Source organism: Lepisma saccharinum, chromosome 8 (assembly GCF_977018435.1).
Source record: "Lepisma saccharinum chromosome 8, izLepSacc3.1, whole genome shotgun sequence".
In the NCBI taxonomy this organism is placed as follows: domain Eukaryota; kingdom Metazoa; phylum Arthropoda; class Insecta; order Zygentoma; family Lepismatidae; genus Lepisma; species Lepisma saccharinum.
The window spans coordinates 51,280,977-51,294,357 of record NC_139236.1 but is presented as its reverse complement, the minus strand read 5'-3'; the positions used below and the strand labels follow the sequence as shown (position 1 = coordinate 51,294,357).

Here is a 13,381-nt window from a genome sequence, read left to right as displayed (position 1 = left end):
TTTCATTTTAGCTATAAACTACCGTACCAGTGACGGTCCCAGGAAAAAAATTGTTACTAAGGCATAGGGGGCGGGAATATTTTCTGGGAGGGCAGCCATCTACGCGTATAATATTACCAACAATACCAACAGAGATAATTTATTTATCTAGGGCTTCTTGTTTGCTAGAGTCATTTAAGGAGATGGTCTGCCCCGTGCTGCCACCTCTCTTGCGCGTCACTCTACCATACTAACAATGAATTGATTTAATAGAAATACAATTTTGGGTACTTCAGCACTTAGGCTATTTGCGCCCATCTAATTGTATGGGGTCAAGTCCCTTACATTATCTAAAAATAAATATTATCTTTTTGAGAATGAGTTCAAGTACCAGTTAAAAGCTGAGGTTGTAAAGAGGCACTCAACACATATAACGACAAAACAACTCCACTACTAGATGTGGGTCCAGGCCCCAAATATTGGATGGCCTGCACACTGCAGTTTACCGGTGTGACGCACAACGGGGAGAGGCGAAAGGGGTGGCATGAGAGACTCATGAAAAGTTTACGTAGTTGTTAACCCTTTTACTTATCCCATTCACACTAAGTCCCGGCGCCTTCCGTGGGGGCCCTTATTCACTGCACTCTCACCTGCATATTCCTTCTAACTTAGTTCAGTCCTCTTCTTTTACTTACACACTCTCCTTGGGCGGCTTCTTTCTTTCGCACTTATATACTATTTCCACTCCTTTTTTGTGGTCTTTAATTCGATTTCACACATAAAAAAAGTTCTTATCCGAATTACTTGTACAATGCACACTCGAACACTCTCTACAGGCTGCTTTACTATGTCCCTCTACTCCGCCATACATTTTCTTTGTTGTTCCTTCCTCTATTCTCTAGGCTCTCGTCCTCTCTTCGAAGAGAAAAAAACTTCCCCTTCCCCCTCCTGGGGTGGTTCCTGGACTGGCCAGCAGAGGAGGTGTCCAACTAGAGCCCTCTTTGGTCAGTCACACGAGGTGCTGCCTGGTGTACGTGTTGTAACATCTTGTAACCCTCCCCCCATTTGCCTTCAGTTGACATTGTACATGTAACTACGTGCCTCCTTCACCATTTGACTTGAGTTGCGATTGTGCATGTCGGTCCTTGTTCTCATGGTAGCAATATCAGGGGGCGCGATGATATGCGGTTTTGTGTACGGACGCTTGCCATCTCTTGGGGGGGGGGGGGGTGTACGTATTTGTAGACACTGCTAGGATATCTTCGAATCATGCTACAGCTCCCACTGTTGTCTAGGATTACTAGTGTAGGAGTTGGAGTCCTGTCCAATGCTGGTCATGTTCCACATTTGATCTCACGCCATTGTCAATTGGAGCTACGAAGAGACTCCAGATTTGCTGTATTATTGTTGTTATGATAAGACCTTTCAAACGAGATATTCTTCGATCCCCCTTGCTATTTGAAAGAAATGAGTCTACCCCAGCCTACCCCCTTGCGGGGGGCCCGCGTGGGGAATGGTTGGCCTCAAAACGTTTCCCCCTGAACATCATGGAATACGTGTTTCGCCATTTCTTCCTATTTACAGCCGTTCTCACAATACCCAGGGTGGGGTGAGACTTTATGGACACCCTGTATATATACACCTTGGTAATTAAAATACACAATTCCTACCCCTACCTTCTCGCCAGAGTCCTCCTTCACTGGATCATTTATACTCCAGAGAAGAGTGCAAACTACACACGAAACACATACAAAAAAAATAATATGTATATTATTATTGAAAAAAAAGATGAAACTGGTGGTTTGCCTAACAACCTTGCAAGAGAGGTTGACATTTTGGTCCTCCCCATATGTTAACAATGTTGAAGCAATTGTTATATCTTCTATAAATTGCACATGCATTTAGCCAAAGAAAGAAAAACAGGACAATTGTTCCCCACTTTTTGCCACTTTTGCTGCTAAACCTTATCTACCTTGAAACGCAATCGCCGCCATTGAGTAGTATGTTAATGAAAATGACTAATTAATATTTAATTAATATGTTTTAATGAAAAACCAGGAAGGTCCGTTATTTTCCTCCAAACAGAATCGACTTTTGTGCTTGCAAAGCTGTAGTTGTAAAAACAGACGAATTTATTGCAAACTCACCGCTGTATGTTGTACGAAAATATATTCATTGCAAAACCTTATTCCAAGTTAACCTTTGTTTTCATTACCCGTTCCAGGTACACATATCCAGGTAGACCTGTAGTTGTGACCGACGCCACACAGAATTGGACCGCCCCGAACGTATTCAACTTCCAGTTCTTCAAGAGCGTTTACGAACAAAACGTCGACTACTGGAGCCTCCAGCACGCATGCGAGTTCACGATGCACGGAACAGACCTCACGAGGCTGGTAGACGCGTTCAACGCAAGCCACGAAGATCAGGCCAACCCGTGGTCTATAGGATGGTAAGGGTCTCCTTTTATAGTTTTGTAATTGGTTGAAATGTTGCCTTGGTGACCGAGAGTTCTGAGTTAGAGTCTTTCTCATCTAATTTTTTAACATTCTTCCTCATTCGCCTACAACAATGTAAAATAAGAAACATACAAACTGACATAAGGGGAGTTGATGCATTTTCCGTCTGTCTCTGTGTCCGAGAGTGTTCTTCCAGGGAATCTAGGTATAAATCCTGGTTACACTAAAGTTGATTTCTCCCTTGCTGTTGTGTGTGACAAAGGCTTCTTCATAAGTGTATAGCCTAAATTGAGACTTAATAATTGAAATTGTTATTTTTTTAAATGGTTTGCACACGCAAGCACACATGATCGTATCAGTACATACACCTGCACGTCTGCAGAAAAAACCAAGGGGTCACTTGACCCTATTACCTACTTATTTCTACATTCTCTACTTTATTTGTATTTCTTTTATTTTTCATTTTTAGTTTCCTCTCTCTATTTCTGATTATATATCTGTGTTCCTGCTAACTTCCTCTCTTCAATCTTTTATTTTAGGGCCTCCCGCATGGCGCAGTGGTAGCGTCATTGCCTTGTAATCAAGGGGTCCCGGGTTCGATACCCGGTGGAGGCGCAAGTGGTTCGGATCCCACTTTAAACTGTAGGTCCAGTCCCGATTAGCCTTACTGTGCATAAAGTGGACTTAAAACAGCAACTCAAACCAATCTTTTATTTCTCTATTCTCTGTCTCTCTCCTCTCTCTATTTCTCCCTATCTCGCTTCTATATGTTTCTTTGTCTCTCGTCCTTCATTCATTTCTTCTCTTTTGCCTTTTCTCTCTTGTTTTTCTTTCTTTCTCTTCTCTTTACCTTTTCTCTCTTCTTTAGTTTTTCTATCTCTTTCTCTAATATTCTCCTTTCTCCCTTCTTTGGTTTTTCTTTCTTTCTCTTCTGTTTTGCCTTTCTCTCTTTAGTTTTACTCTTTTTCTTATTTTATTTTCCCTCTTTCTCTCTTCTTTAGTTTTTCTTTATTTCTCTTCTTTTTCCCTTTCTCCCTATTTAGTTTTTCTCTCTCTTCTCATTGTCTTTCTCCCTCTCTTTAGTGTTTCTTTCTTCCTCTTCTTTTCTTTCCCCTTTCTCTCTTATTTAGCTTTCTTTCTCTTCTTATTTTCCCCATTTCTCCCTTCTTTAGTTTTTCTTTCTTTCTCTTCTCTTTTGTCTTTCTTTAGTTTTTCTCTCTTCTTTTTTACCTTACTATCTTCTTTAGTTTTTCTTTCCGTTATTTCCCCTTTCACCTTTTCTTTCTCTGTTCCTCCCTTTTTATATTTCTCTTCCATTCATACTTCTCCTCTCATTCCATATCATTTCTTTCATGTTTTCATCTTTCTCTCTATCTCCCCTTTAAAATAAAATATTTATTTCTTCTGGTGACGTCAACACAAGGACACTACAATTTTTTGCCTTCCAGATTTTTGTGGGCACCCTGTACACACAGCCTGATGTTCTCCACTCATCACTACACTAATTCTTCACCAAAAATACAACAGATCAAAGCAGCATCCTGGTCAGAAAGAAACGCTGGATGTAATCCCAGCACAACGGATGCTGTATTTACACACTCCTACATCACATGAATGATCATGTTGGGCTGCAAAAGAAAAAAAAACAACAATAAACAAAGACACGCGTCCTGTTCCCCTATCCAGCCCTGCAACAAATGATTCATTAGACCGTAATTGGATTCTGGCATCGAGCTGTACCGCTCATCAATTGAAAACAATATGCGTGACTTATGAACCTGTGAAATAATGATTGGCCACAGTGTTGGGAAAAAGCACGAGAATATAACGCAATTCATTCCGCTGCAATCGGCGTGGTGGTAAATTTAATAGACGTGAAATTTGATACCGTCCGAGGCAACATAGGAGCTTGCTGTGCTGTTTGTAAGTCGCAGTTAATATATAATTTATAGCGCTATATTTCTCTAGCAATGATCATGTTTCACCCCACATATTAGTTTCGTCCGTGTTGGCTGTGGTGGCCAATGTTTTAAAGCGTGAATGGACACGTATTGGAGAGGTAGTCAGTTCAAACCAAAGTGGTTGGTAATGCTGTAGAAGATTTTTCTGTGCTTTGTGTGTGCTCAACCACTCCTTGCGAATGCTGAGAACGCAACTAGGGAGGGGGATGCAAGAGATTTGCTCTCCCCAAGAGACTCAAGTATTCCTGGCAACATACCAATCTCCTTGAACGTTCTTGACATCAAAAGGTAAAGGTAAAGTGCTCCCCTGTGCATAGGACCACGCCATGAAGGCGTATAGGAGGTGTGGGGGTATAGTGCTCGTCCCCAAAGAAACCTCACTTTACTTCAAAGAAAGTTCCGAAAGATCAGTTTTCCCCCTAACAACCACATGTCAGGTCCACGTGCAGTGCAATAAATCGTCCCCTGAAACCTTTCCCACCAATAGCGTCCCTCCAAGAAATGACAGCTCTCATCAAATGCACGTGGACTAAATGAGATGTTGCTAATTCAGTTTCTTTAGAGATTTCTAATCGCGAGCTTGCGCTTCTCTATCTTTACTAGGTTGTGTTATTGTGTTTTGCTATTTTTTTATGCAATATAAAGATCTTGGGAGTAAAACGTCACAGTCAATGAATGGGTGTCTAAACACTGCAGGCAAAAGCGACAACAGCGCTTTGCCGAAAAACAGGTGGTGGCTCGAAACCAGATACGGGTCCGGTCGGCTTCCTCTGGGGTTCTGTCAAAGATGCCGAACTGGTGATACGTTCAGGACTTGGGGTATAACGCCCCACACTTTCTTGATCCGTTCGTGACTGGGGGTGATGTGATCAGCATCACGCCCCTGACCGCCTTTACCCCCCAGGGTTTCCCCCAGGTACCCATGTTATTCGACGCTGGATGGGTTCTCTTCTTGTCCTTGACATCATTCGTTTCAATTTTTAAAAATGTTAATTTCAAATCAGAAATAAAACAAATGGTTTTTGTACTTTTGAAGTTTAAAATAGCAATAAAATTCAGTCAATATGGATTCTAGTAGAATTACCGATAGCTGGAAAGATTGAGTATAAAAATGAAGGAACCAAGTCAGAAATTGACGTTTTTTTTAACTTTCTACCACTTAATCCAAAAAGAATAAATGGTTATATTAGTTTCAAAATGTCAAAAAAGAAATTTTATGTGACGACGTCACGCAACGTAAAATTCACTACTAAAATTTCTTTCTAACTACCTAACCTATTTCTTGAACGAGATGCATTTGTATTGCTGTTGTTTTACGACGTTTTTCTGCCATTTTGGTTCATCGCGACGATGAGGAAGAGTGATAATATTAGATTGGATAAAATTGATGAACAGATACTCACAAGGAAAAGCCTGCCCAGGCGGGGACTCGAACTGTATCTCAAGCATTTCAAAGCAATAAAAATATTCCATTGCCGTTGAGAATGTTCGAGCAGGCAATAGTTTACTGTTTAAGTTAGCTCGCGTCCCGAGTTGTATTGCTTTGTCTGTGTTTCGTTATTTGTAGAGTTATGAATACGCATGACCGAGAAGCATAGGTAGTGTCAATGTGGACCAGCAATTAGAATTTAAATTCCTCCATCCTGAAACAAACTCAAAAGACTAATCTCTCGTTGTGTGTCAGATATATGTAGGGAGTTTTATGAACAGTTGGAAAAGAATAAAGTTGGTCTAGAGAAGATTTCGTTCTTCTGATAATTACTTCTCAAACTCCTCAACTTCAGCGTAGGGCTAACATCAAAGGTTGATCAGAAGTGATCAGAAACACTCCGTAAATGTATTATAATTAGCTATAGGCCTAACTGACTTTTCAGGAAGGGAGGGGGAGGGGGTAAACTGACCTCCTTGGGATGTCCCGTTTTTGGTCAAAATATTATGGTCACCCTACTTTTGATTCATACTTGCACAAAGAAATACATCATTTGAAGTTTATGCACTTTATGACTTATGGAGTCAGCGTATTTGTGTCAATTGACAAATTTTGTGTTCTGTGCGTAGTTCGCATTACGGAATAATTTTTATATAGCTATTTGGTTTCTTAGGACCATAACTAGATAGGAAATATTACCGTTAGTCCTTTATTACAAAAGCAAGGCTTCTATTGTCGTAATACCCGAAATACTTTTATATTACAAATGCCACTTACCAGTTTGTCCCTGTAATGGTAATTAATCTACTTCAGATAACATTTGTACTGTATGAATACATGCACTGGTAGGATTTTTAAAAGAGTGTCAGTGGTATTTTTGTTTTTCATAATTTTCTCAAGTTTATTTTCCCACCTCTTCAAAAGCTATTAGCATTTAAAATCCGCAAGTGCTACATTTTGTTTATGCAGTTACAAATTGTGCTGTACGTACCACAGTTTGATTGAAGTGGGTTTTGATTGGCTTCTCCCAGCAGCGAACCAAGCAAAGATAAAACACACCCTAGTTACCAAACTCAGCTTCCCAGCAAATCGGAAATCAAAAATTTTAACCCTGGTACTTCCTAGATCAGTGGTCAGAATCGTATCTAGTAGGAATCTTAACTCCGTTAACGATATATTTCTTTATCACTCATTGCATGATAATTGTTGACGGATACGTTGCATCTCGTCATGAGTTGTGAAGGCACAGCATGAATTCTTAGGTGTAGACGTGCTAATTGTCTTATTTTCACTGCGTTTAGATAGAAAATGATTTTAGATGAAGAAGTTCCATTCATTAAATTTTCTCATGATCTGGAATTCAGCCTGGAATATTTGAGATTATGATCCAATGTGATAACTGTTCCATCTAGTCTTTCCTTCATAAACATCAGGTCCTGCAAGTGTTTACACTGTTAACATCTGCTTGCCTCTCAAAAATAATCCTTATTTTCACAGAAAATATAACTCTTAGCGTCAATCATGAATCTGTGTGGCTTGGCTGCATTCATACAGGATATAAAGTACGGTTTTTTTCAAGGCTCATAGCCTTGAGAGTAAGCTTAAGGAACAACTATAAATCTGGTTCTACCCATGATAATCTGTGTATATATAATATAACAGTGAATATAATACCACCCCTACACCGTATGTTCACATGATAATGTATACTCTTCCAGCCTGCTATCATGGTCATTGTCATGTGCTTATCTTTCCGCAGGAGCAACTGTGATGATCGGATTGCTACCATTCTTCGCCAACACTTTGCACGTCCATACTTCTTGCCGCCCGTAGGGAAAAATACTAATCTGGAGTGGATATTTGTAGGCAGCCCTGGATATAGTGATAGCATGCATGTAAGTTCCAAAACGTTTACAGTATAAGGTGTTCCAAATTTATATATTTTTTAGAATATAGAATTAAAGTCAGATATCTTCCTGAAATGTAATTCCTAGATAAGTAGCATATCTTTTTTTTTGTGTGCGTAACAGGCCGAACCTGATAATAATAATATCATGTAGTAAAGGGTGGCAAGATATCTTTGTGCGAGCTCTAAAGGGCCTCCCCGATGGCGCAGTGGTAGCGTCGTCGCCTTGTAATCAAGGGGTCCGGGTTCGATACCTGGTGGAGGCACATAGTGGTTCGGATCCCACTTTAAGCTGTAGGTCCAGTCTCGATTAGCCTAATTGTGCATAAAGTGGACTTAAAAAACACCAAATCAATCAATCAATCAGAGCTATAGAATACCAAGTAACAACAGCCTGACAGCACTTGAATAACTATGAAAATGTTGCGTCTTCCAAGTGTAAGAGCTTCAGAGTAAGATAATATTTGTGCTTTTTGATATGCTCACTTTGTAATTTCACTTTCGGTTATCTTGCAAGCAAGTTGTGTAATAACTTATATAGATTTATTTATATTAGTTGCTTTTTATCACCAAAAGCCACTACACCCCTATGTGTTCATGTAAAGGCCGAGTGTGTTAATAGAAGTTATTTAATAAAAAATCGCTCTTCACAGAAACATAGCATCAATGAAATAATAGTGTATAAAATTCTTCCTTGTGAAAATATTTATTAATTTCATAATTTTAATAAATTTCCTGTTTTGTTTTTCAAGTTAACGAATTTTGGGGGTATTGAGCTCCAGTCCTATCAGTTCCGTCCCTGGGGTACGCACTTGGTATACGTAGACGATATTGTGTTCCCTCACTCTTTCAATTGACACATTTTCATGTTATAAGATAAAGCCTCTGTGGCGAAATGGATAGCTAACAGCAGGAGCCATAGGTTCAAATTCTGAGTAAGGTATGTATGTGCCATACTGTTGGTCCTATGAGCTATTTCATCACTTGATTATCCTCATCGTCACGATTAACCTAGATATGTAGACAAGCGACATAAACTTAGCATAATACCAATTTCCACTAATAAACACAAATAAGGGCAGCAATGGATAAGAAAGAAACGTATTTTATATTCTTCTTATCTAGTGTCGCTTCTCTGCCTCTATTTGCTAATCACAACAATGAAAACAGTGATCAGGTGAAATCGATGCAAAGCTACTCAATTCCCACAGGATTTCAACCTGGATCCTGGTGGCCAGATCGTGAGTCCGGCACTCAACACACTCGTTCTCGAAAACAGAACGCAACTCGGCCAGATTGTACAGTCACAGACACTTCTGGGCTGTAATAACTCTATTGGCATCGTTTTAAGTCTATTTTATGCACAGATAGGCTAATCGGGACAGGAGCTAGAGCTTAAAATGGAATCCGAACCACTGTGTGCCTCCAATGGATATCGAACCCCAGACTCCTTGATTACAACGAGACACAATCAGATGTGGTCCGTGGGTGTACCATGCTTGTTGTTGCAGTAACCATTGACTCGTTATCCTGCAACAAATAATATTTAGCCGGCTCGATAGCCGAGCGCGTTAAGTGGTCGACTTTCGATCTCGCCACCCAAAGTTCTCGGGTTCGAGTTCCGGGCTTGGCATGGGCTATCTTTGTGATTGCCCCTTCATCAATTTCATTTAATTCTCATGTTCATCATCATAGATTACCCAAAAGTGGCGTCGGGAAAGGGGGGGTCGAACAGGTAGATGGACGCCCTGGAAATTGATATTGTTCATTTAAAGATACAAGAAAGTAGGAAGTTTGTTACTCTTATTGTAAAGAACAGAATTAACGTTCATTTAGTTAGTATTCGAAGATAATAATCAAAGTAAAAATGCATTGGGTGGAAAACATTGAGTGAAAAATACACGATTAAGATTATATTCTACAATTTCATCCAAAGAAGAAATGGTTCTACAGTTTTCAAAACTCTTAAGAATTTCAGTTGTAGGTGAAAGGTCACACAACAAACTTTATGAAAAAGAGATCCCCCTAATATTTAAAGCCTTTTCTTGAACGAGACGTGCAAAAGTTAATACAATTATTTCGAATATTTTTTTTTGTTATTTTATAATATATATTATTGTATAATAACATTTATAACAGTGGCAATAATACTTATTATTTTTCTAGTATTCAACTTTTGTCATTTGCCCAACCCCCCCCCCCCCTGCAAAAATTTCTGGCGACGCCTATAATCGAATCTGAGATCACAAAGCAACAGCCCTACCACCACGCAGCCGCCGAGGAGACACTACAAAGTGTCTACTGCGATGAAGAAACATTGCCATTAGAGTGATAATATAGAGACTTCTCACGCATAACGCAAGATATACTATTAATATTATTGCACCAAATCACACAAAGTACCCTAAAAAGTAGAAAGAAAGTGAGTAATCACTAACTAATTTGTTGTTGTCACATGCATTAAATCCATCTTCCGTTCCTCTACTCCACAGATCGACGTCGTGGAGCATCCTTCATGGCAAGCGCAGCTGCGAGGCCGAAAGAAATGGTTCCTACACCCGCCACCAGAGTGCTACTACCAGTGCGAGCGTTTAGAAGTAACTGTCGAACCCGGAGAAATTAGTAAGTAGTTCTTCAGGCTGTGGTTTATTTACGATTTCATTTCAGTTATTTTTTTTAGCAATACGAATGTATAAGTATGCAAACTAGACCAGGACATTCATAGCAAACGTGTAATGTTGAGCTGTCAGGAGAAATTACCACTGAAATATGCTGGAATTCTTACACGTTAAACCATGCCCTGATAAGCAAGCTTGCCTACTGACTTTTGATTTTTAATATTATCTGGCTTGTCTTCCGAAAACGAAAATAATAGGAATTTTTGGGGTGTTTATAATGATTCAGACTGTACAATATAATAATATAATAATTTATAACCAGGACACTGAGGGAAAATATGTTAAAAGGAAAGTACAACCAAGGTTGCAAAGCTAGCATTGATATGTAGGGAATGCCCATTGAAATGAAGTACTATGATACATGGAAAGTTCGATTCAGTGTTAAAATGGTATATTCTCCGATCGTGTACCTCATTTTAGAAACACATCATGTAACCAATAATTATATTTTCAACATATTAATAATTATTAATAACTTATAGGCTTGACGAGAACAATTTGTCAACTGTAGTATTTGTAGTATTTGTCAACTGTTATTAGTAAAGATAATGAATTTTCTAGCTAATTGGTTCTCTAAGTATCTTATCTATACCAAAAGTATAAAACATGTTCATATCAAACTGAAACACCCTGTATTTATTTATTAAAAGATACGGTGATCTTAGTTTCAACAATTAAGATGAAGAGCATCATACACCAGAGCACAGTCTTAGATGCAGTTAAGAAGAAGCATTGGTTCTCTAAGTCTCTTTTCTATACCAAAAGTATAAAACATGTTTATATCTCACTGAAACACCCTGTATTTTTTTATTAAACGATACAGTGATCTTAGTTTCAACAATTAAGATGAAGCAAAAGCACCAAAGCACAGTGTTAGATGCAGTGAGGAACCATTGGCCCTTTAAGTCTCTTTTCTATACCAAAAGTACAAAACAAGTTCATATCTCAATGAAACTCTCTGTATTTATTTTTGAAAGGATTCAGTGTTTCAACCACCAAGATGATCATACACCAGAGAAGTCTTAGATGCAGTGAAGAAGCAAGGGTGAGGAAAACAGATCAGAGGGCAAGATAGAGATACGGAGGGAAGAGACGAGAAGAAGCGAACATGAAACTTTAATCTTCCTCTTTCCCTGACGCAACGACCACAGAGGGTCCCCCTGCTAAGCTTTTACGGCAGAAGGGGTCGCACTGAAGAAGCAACCCCCCAACGTTGATAAGAAGTAAAAATCTTTCCCAAAACTTTCCACCCCGAGTCTCTCTCTTCGGGCACATAAAGAACTGCCCCATGTTTCGAGTATCTTTTGGTCATTAATTTTCACTTTCCTTTCACTCAGAAGTTTATTACTGCTGTTTTTTCCCTTACAAGGAAAAGACGAAAGTTAGGGAAGAAAAATTTTTGTTAATGAGCTCAGATGCTGGAAATTTTCCTTGCAACTTTAATATTCAAACCTTCTTGGTTGTCAAAAAAGTCCAGGTTATTTTCATATTCTCTCTTTTGGATCGTAAACTAAAGAAATAGGGATGAAGGGAAGTATTAATGAAGCGACATCAAGAAAAGACGATGTTCTCGTTTGAGTTTTTCATCTCCATATTCATAGGGTCTTCGCCTATGTATTTTTCTATACCTCATTAGTGTGTCACCAAGGGAAACTACCAGGAACTTTTATGCTCCACATAACATTAATGAAAATTCTTCGGACACTTTGAAAGATTTTTGATAGCAAATTTCAACAGTGGCTGAAATGGTGAATTCCAGCGACGTTCTGAAAATTACAGTCAGGTGCTTGGTGTTGACTAATCTATACGTTCTCTCTTAATAATGGTAAGGTTAGACAGTGAGGGCTAAATGAAGGGCTGCCTTATGGCATTTCAGTCTGCCAGGTTTTCAGTGATTGCTCGTTCGCAGTTACGTAGCCCTTCTGTTGCCACAACTCTGCTCGTGATGGTCCTTACGGATCGATATTCTTTTCGGTTCCAGCTCAGTACTGAAGAGGCTGCTGTCTAGGCTCGTAGTGTTTACTCTCCGTCCACGTTAAGAATTAAGTGAATGTAAACAAAAGTACGTGAGTTGTGCACTTGCCAATTGGTTGTCATTACAAATTTGCTATTGAAATCCACTTATTGCCGTAGCGTTAGGCAACACACATAACGCCTTGCAAGGAGGCAGGATCTCGATGTTCCATTTTCATTCCGGTGACTGTACATGTCCCATAACGTTACTATACCTGTAGCAGCGCAGTTTAATCATACGCACTACATTTCCATGAGAAATATTGTGGACAGAGTATAGTTAACTCAGGGTCACCTACAGCTGGAGGCCCTCGTTGAACACAAACTACGGTCTTGTCAAGGGAGAGGCTATATGAGGAGCTTCAGTCGCTCTTGGACGAGTTTCAGAAGAGAAGGAAGGAAGCCAAGAAGAGGAGAACGAACAAAGAAAGTGTTGAATGCAAGACCAGAAGGATGGTAGAGTTAGACTAATTTCGGAACATGTTCAGCTGTGTCCGAGTCTGACGAGCGAACCTACTTACAGTGTAGAGTGTCAGTGAGAGAATTTGCCATAGGTGCTGCGTTGAGATGACGTCATCGGCTCACTTGTTGAATGGATGCTTCGGAAGTTGTGACTCGCTTCCAAGCTTCATTTGCAGAACTGGAAGGGATGATATGAAAATAACCTCATTCTTCAAGATAGAACAGGCTCGAACATGCCGATTCTCAACCGCGCGAATGGAATACTAATAGTGTTGTATTGTTTACAAGCAGGCACGAGTTTGAAACCCGGTCCACTCAGCATGAAGAGGATTTTAATATGAGACGCGGCCTAAAAATAATGATAACAGCATGATAGTCCTTAAAGATACAGCACAAACGAACTTGAGCGAGGATTTTTTGGACGTTCACATCAAATGCAAGAGCGCTAAGCTGGAAGCTCTCTCCATACTCAAAATGTTAAAGGGGTGCAACGT

At 39.6% G+C, this 13,381-nt stretch overlaps 1 protein-coding gene across 1 annotated transcript in view; it reads left to right on the top strand.

The window, feature by feature from the left end:
* LOC145990994 (uncharacterized) overlaps positions 1-13,381 on the top strand; it is a 124,415-nt gene that overhangs the window by 98,227 nt on the left and 12,807 nt on the right. The window contains exons 3-5 of the mRNA XM_083126639.1: positions 2,204-2,431; positions 7,588-7,723; positions 10,227-10,356. Of these exons, the coding sequence (XP_082982765.1) occupies positions 2,204-2,431; positions 7,588-7,723; positions 10,227-10,356 (494 nt within the window). The remainder of the gene's footprint in view (positions 1-2,203; positions 2,432-7,587; positions 7,724-10,226; positions 10,357-13,381) is intronic.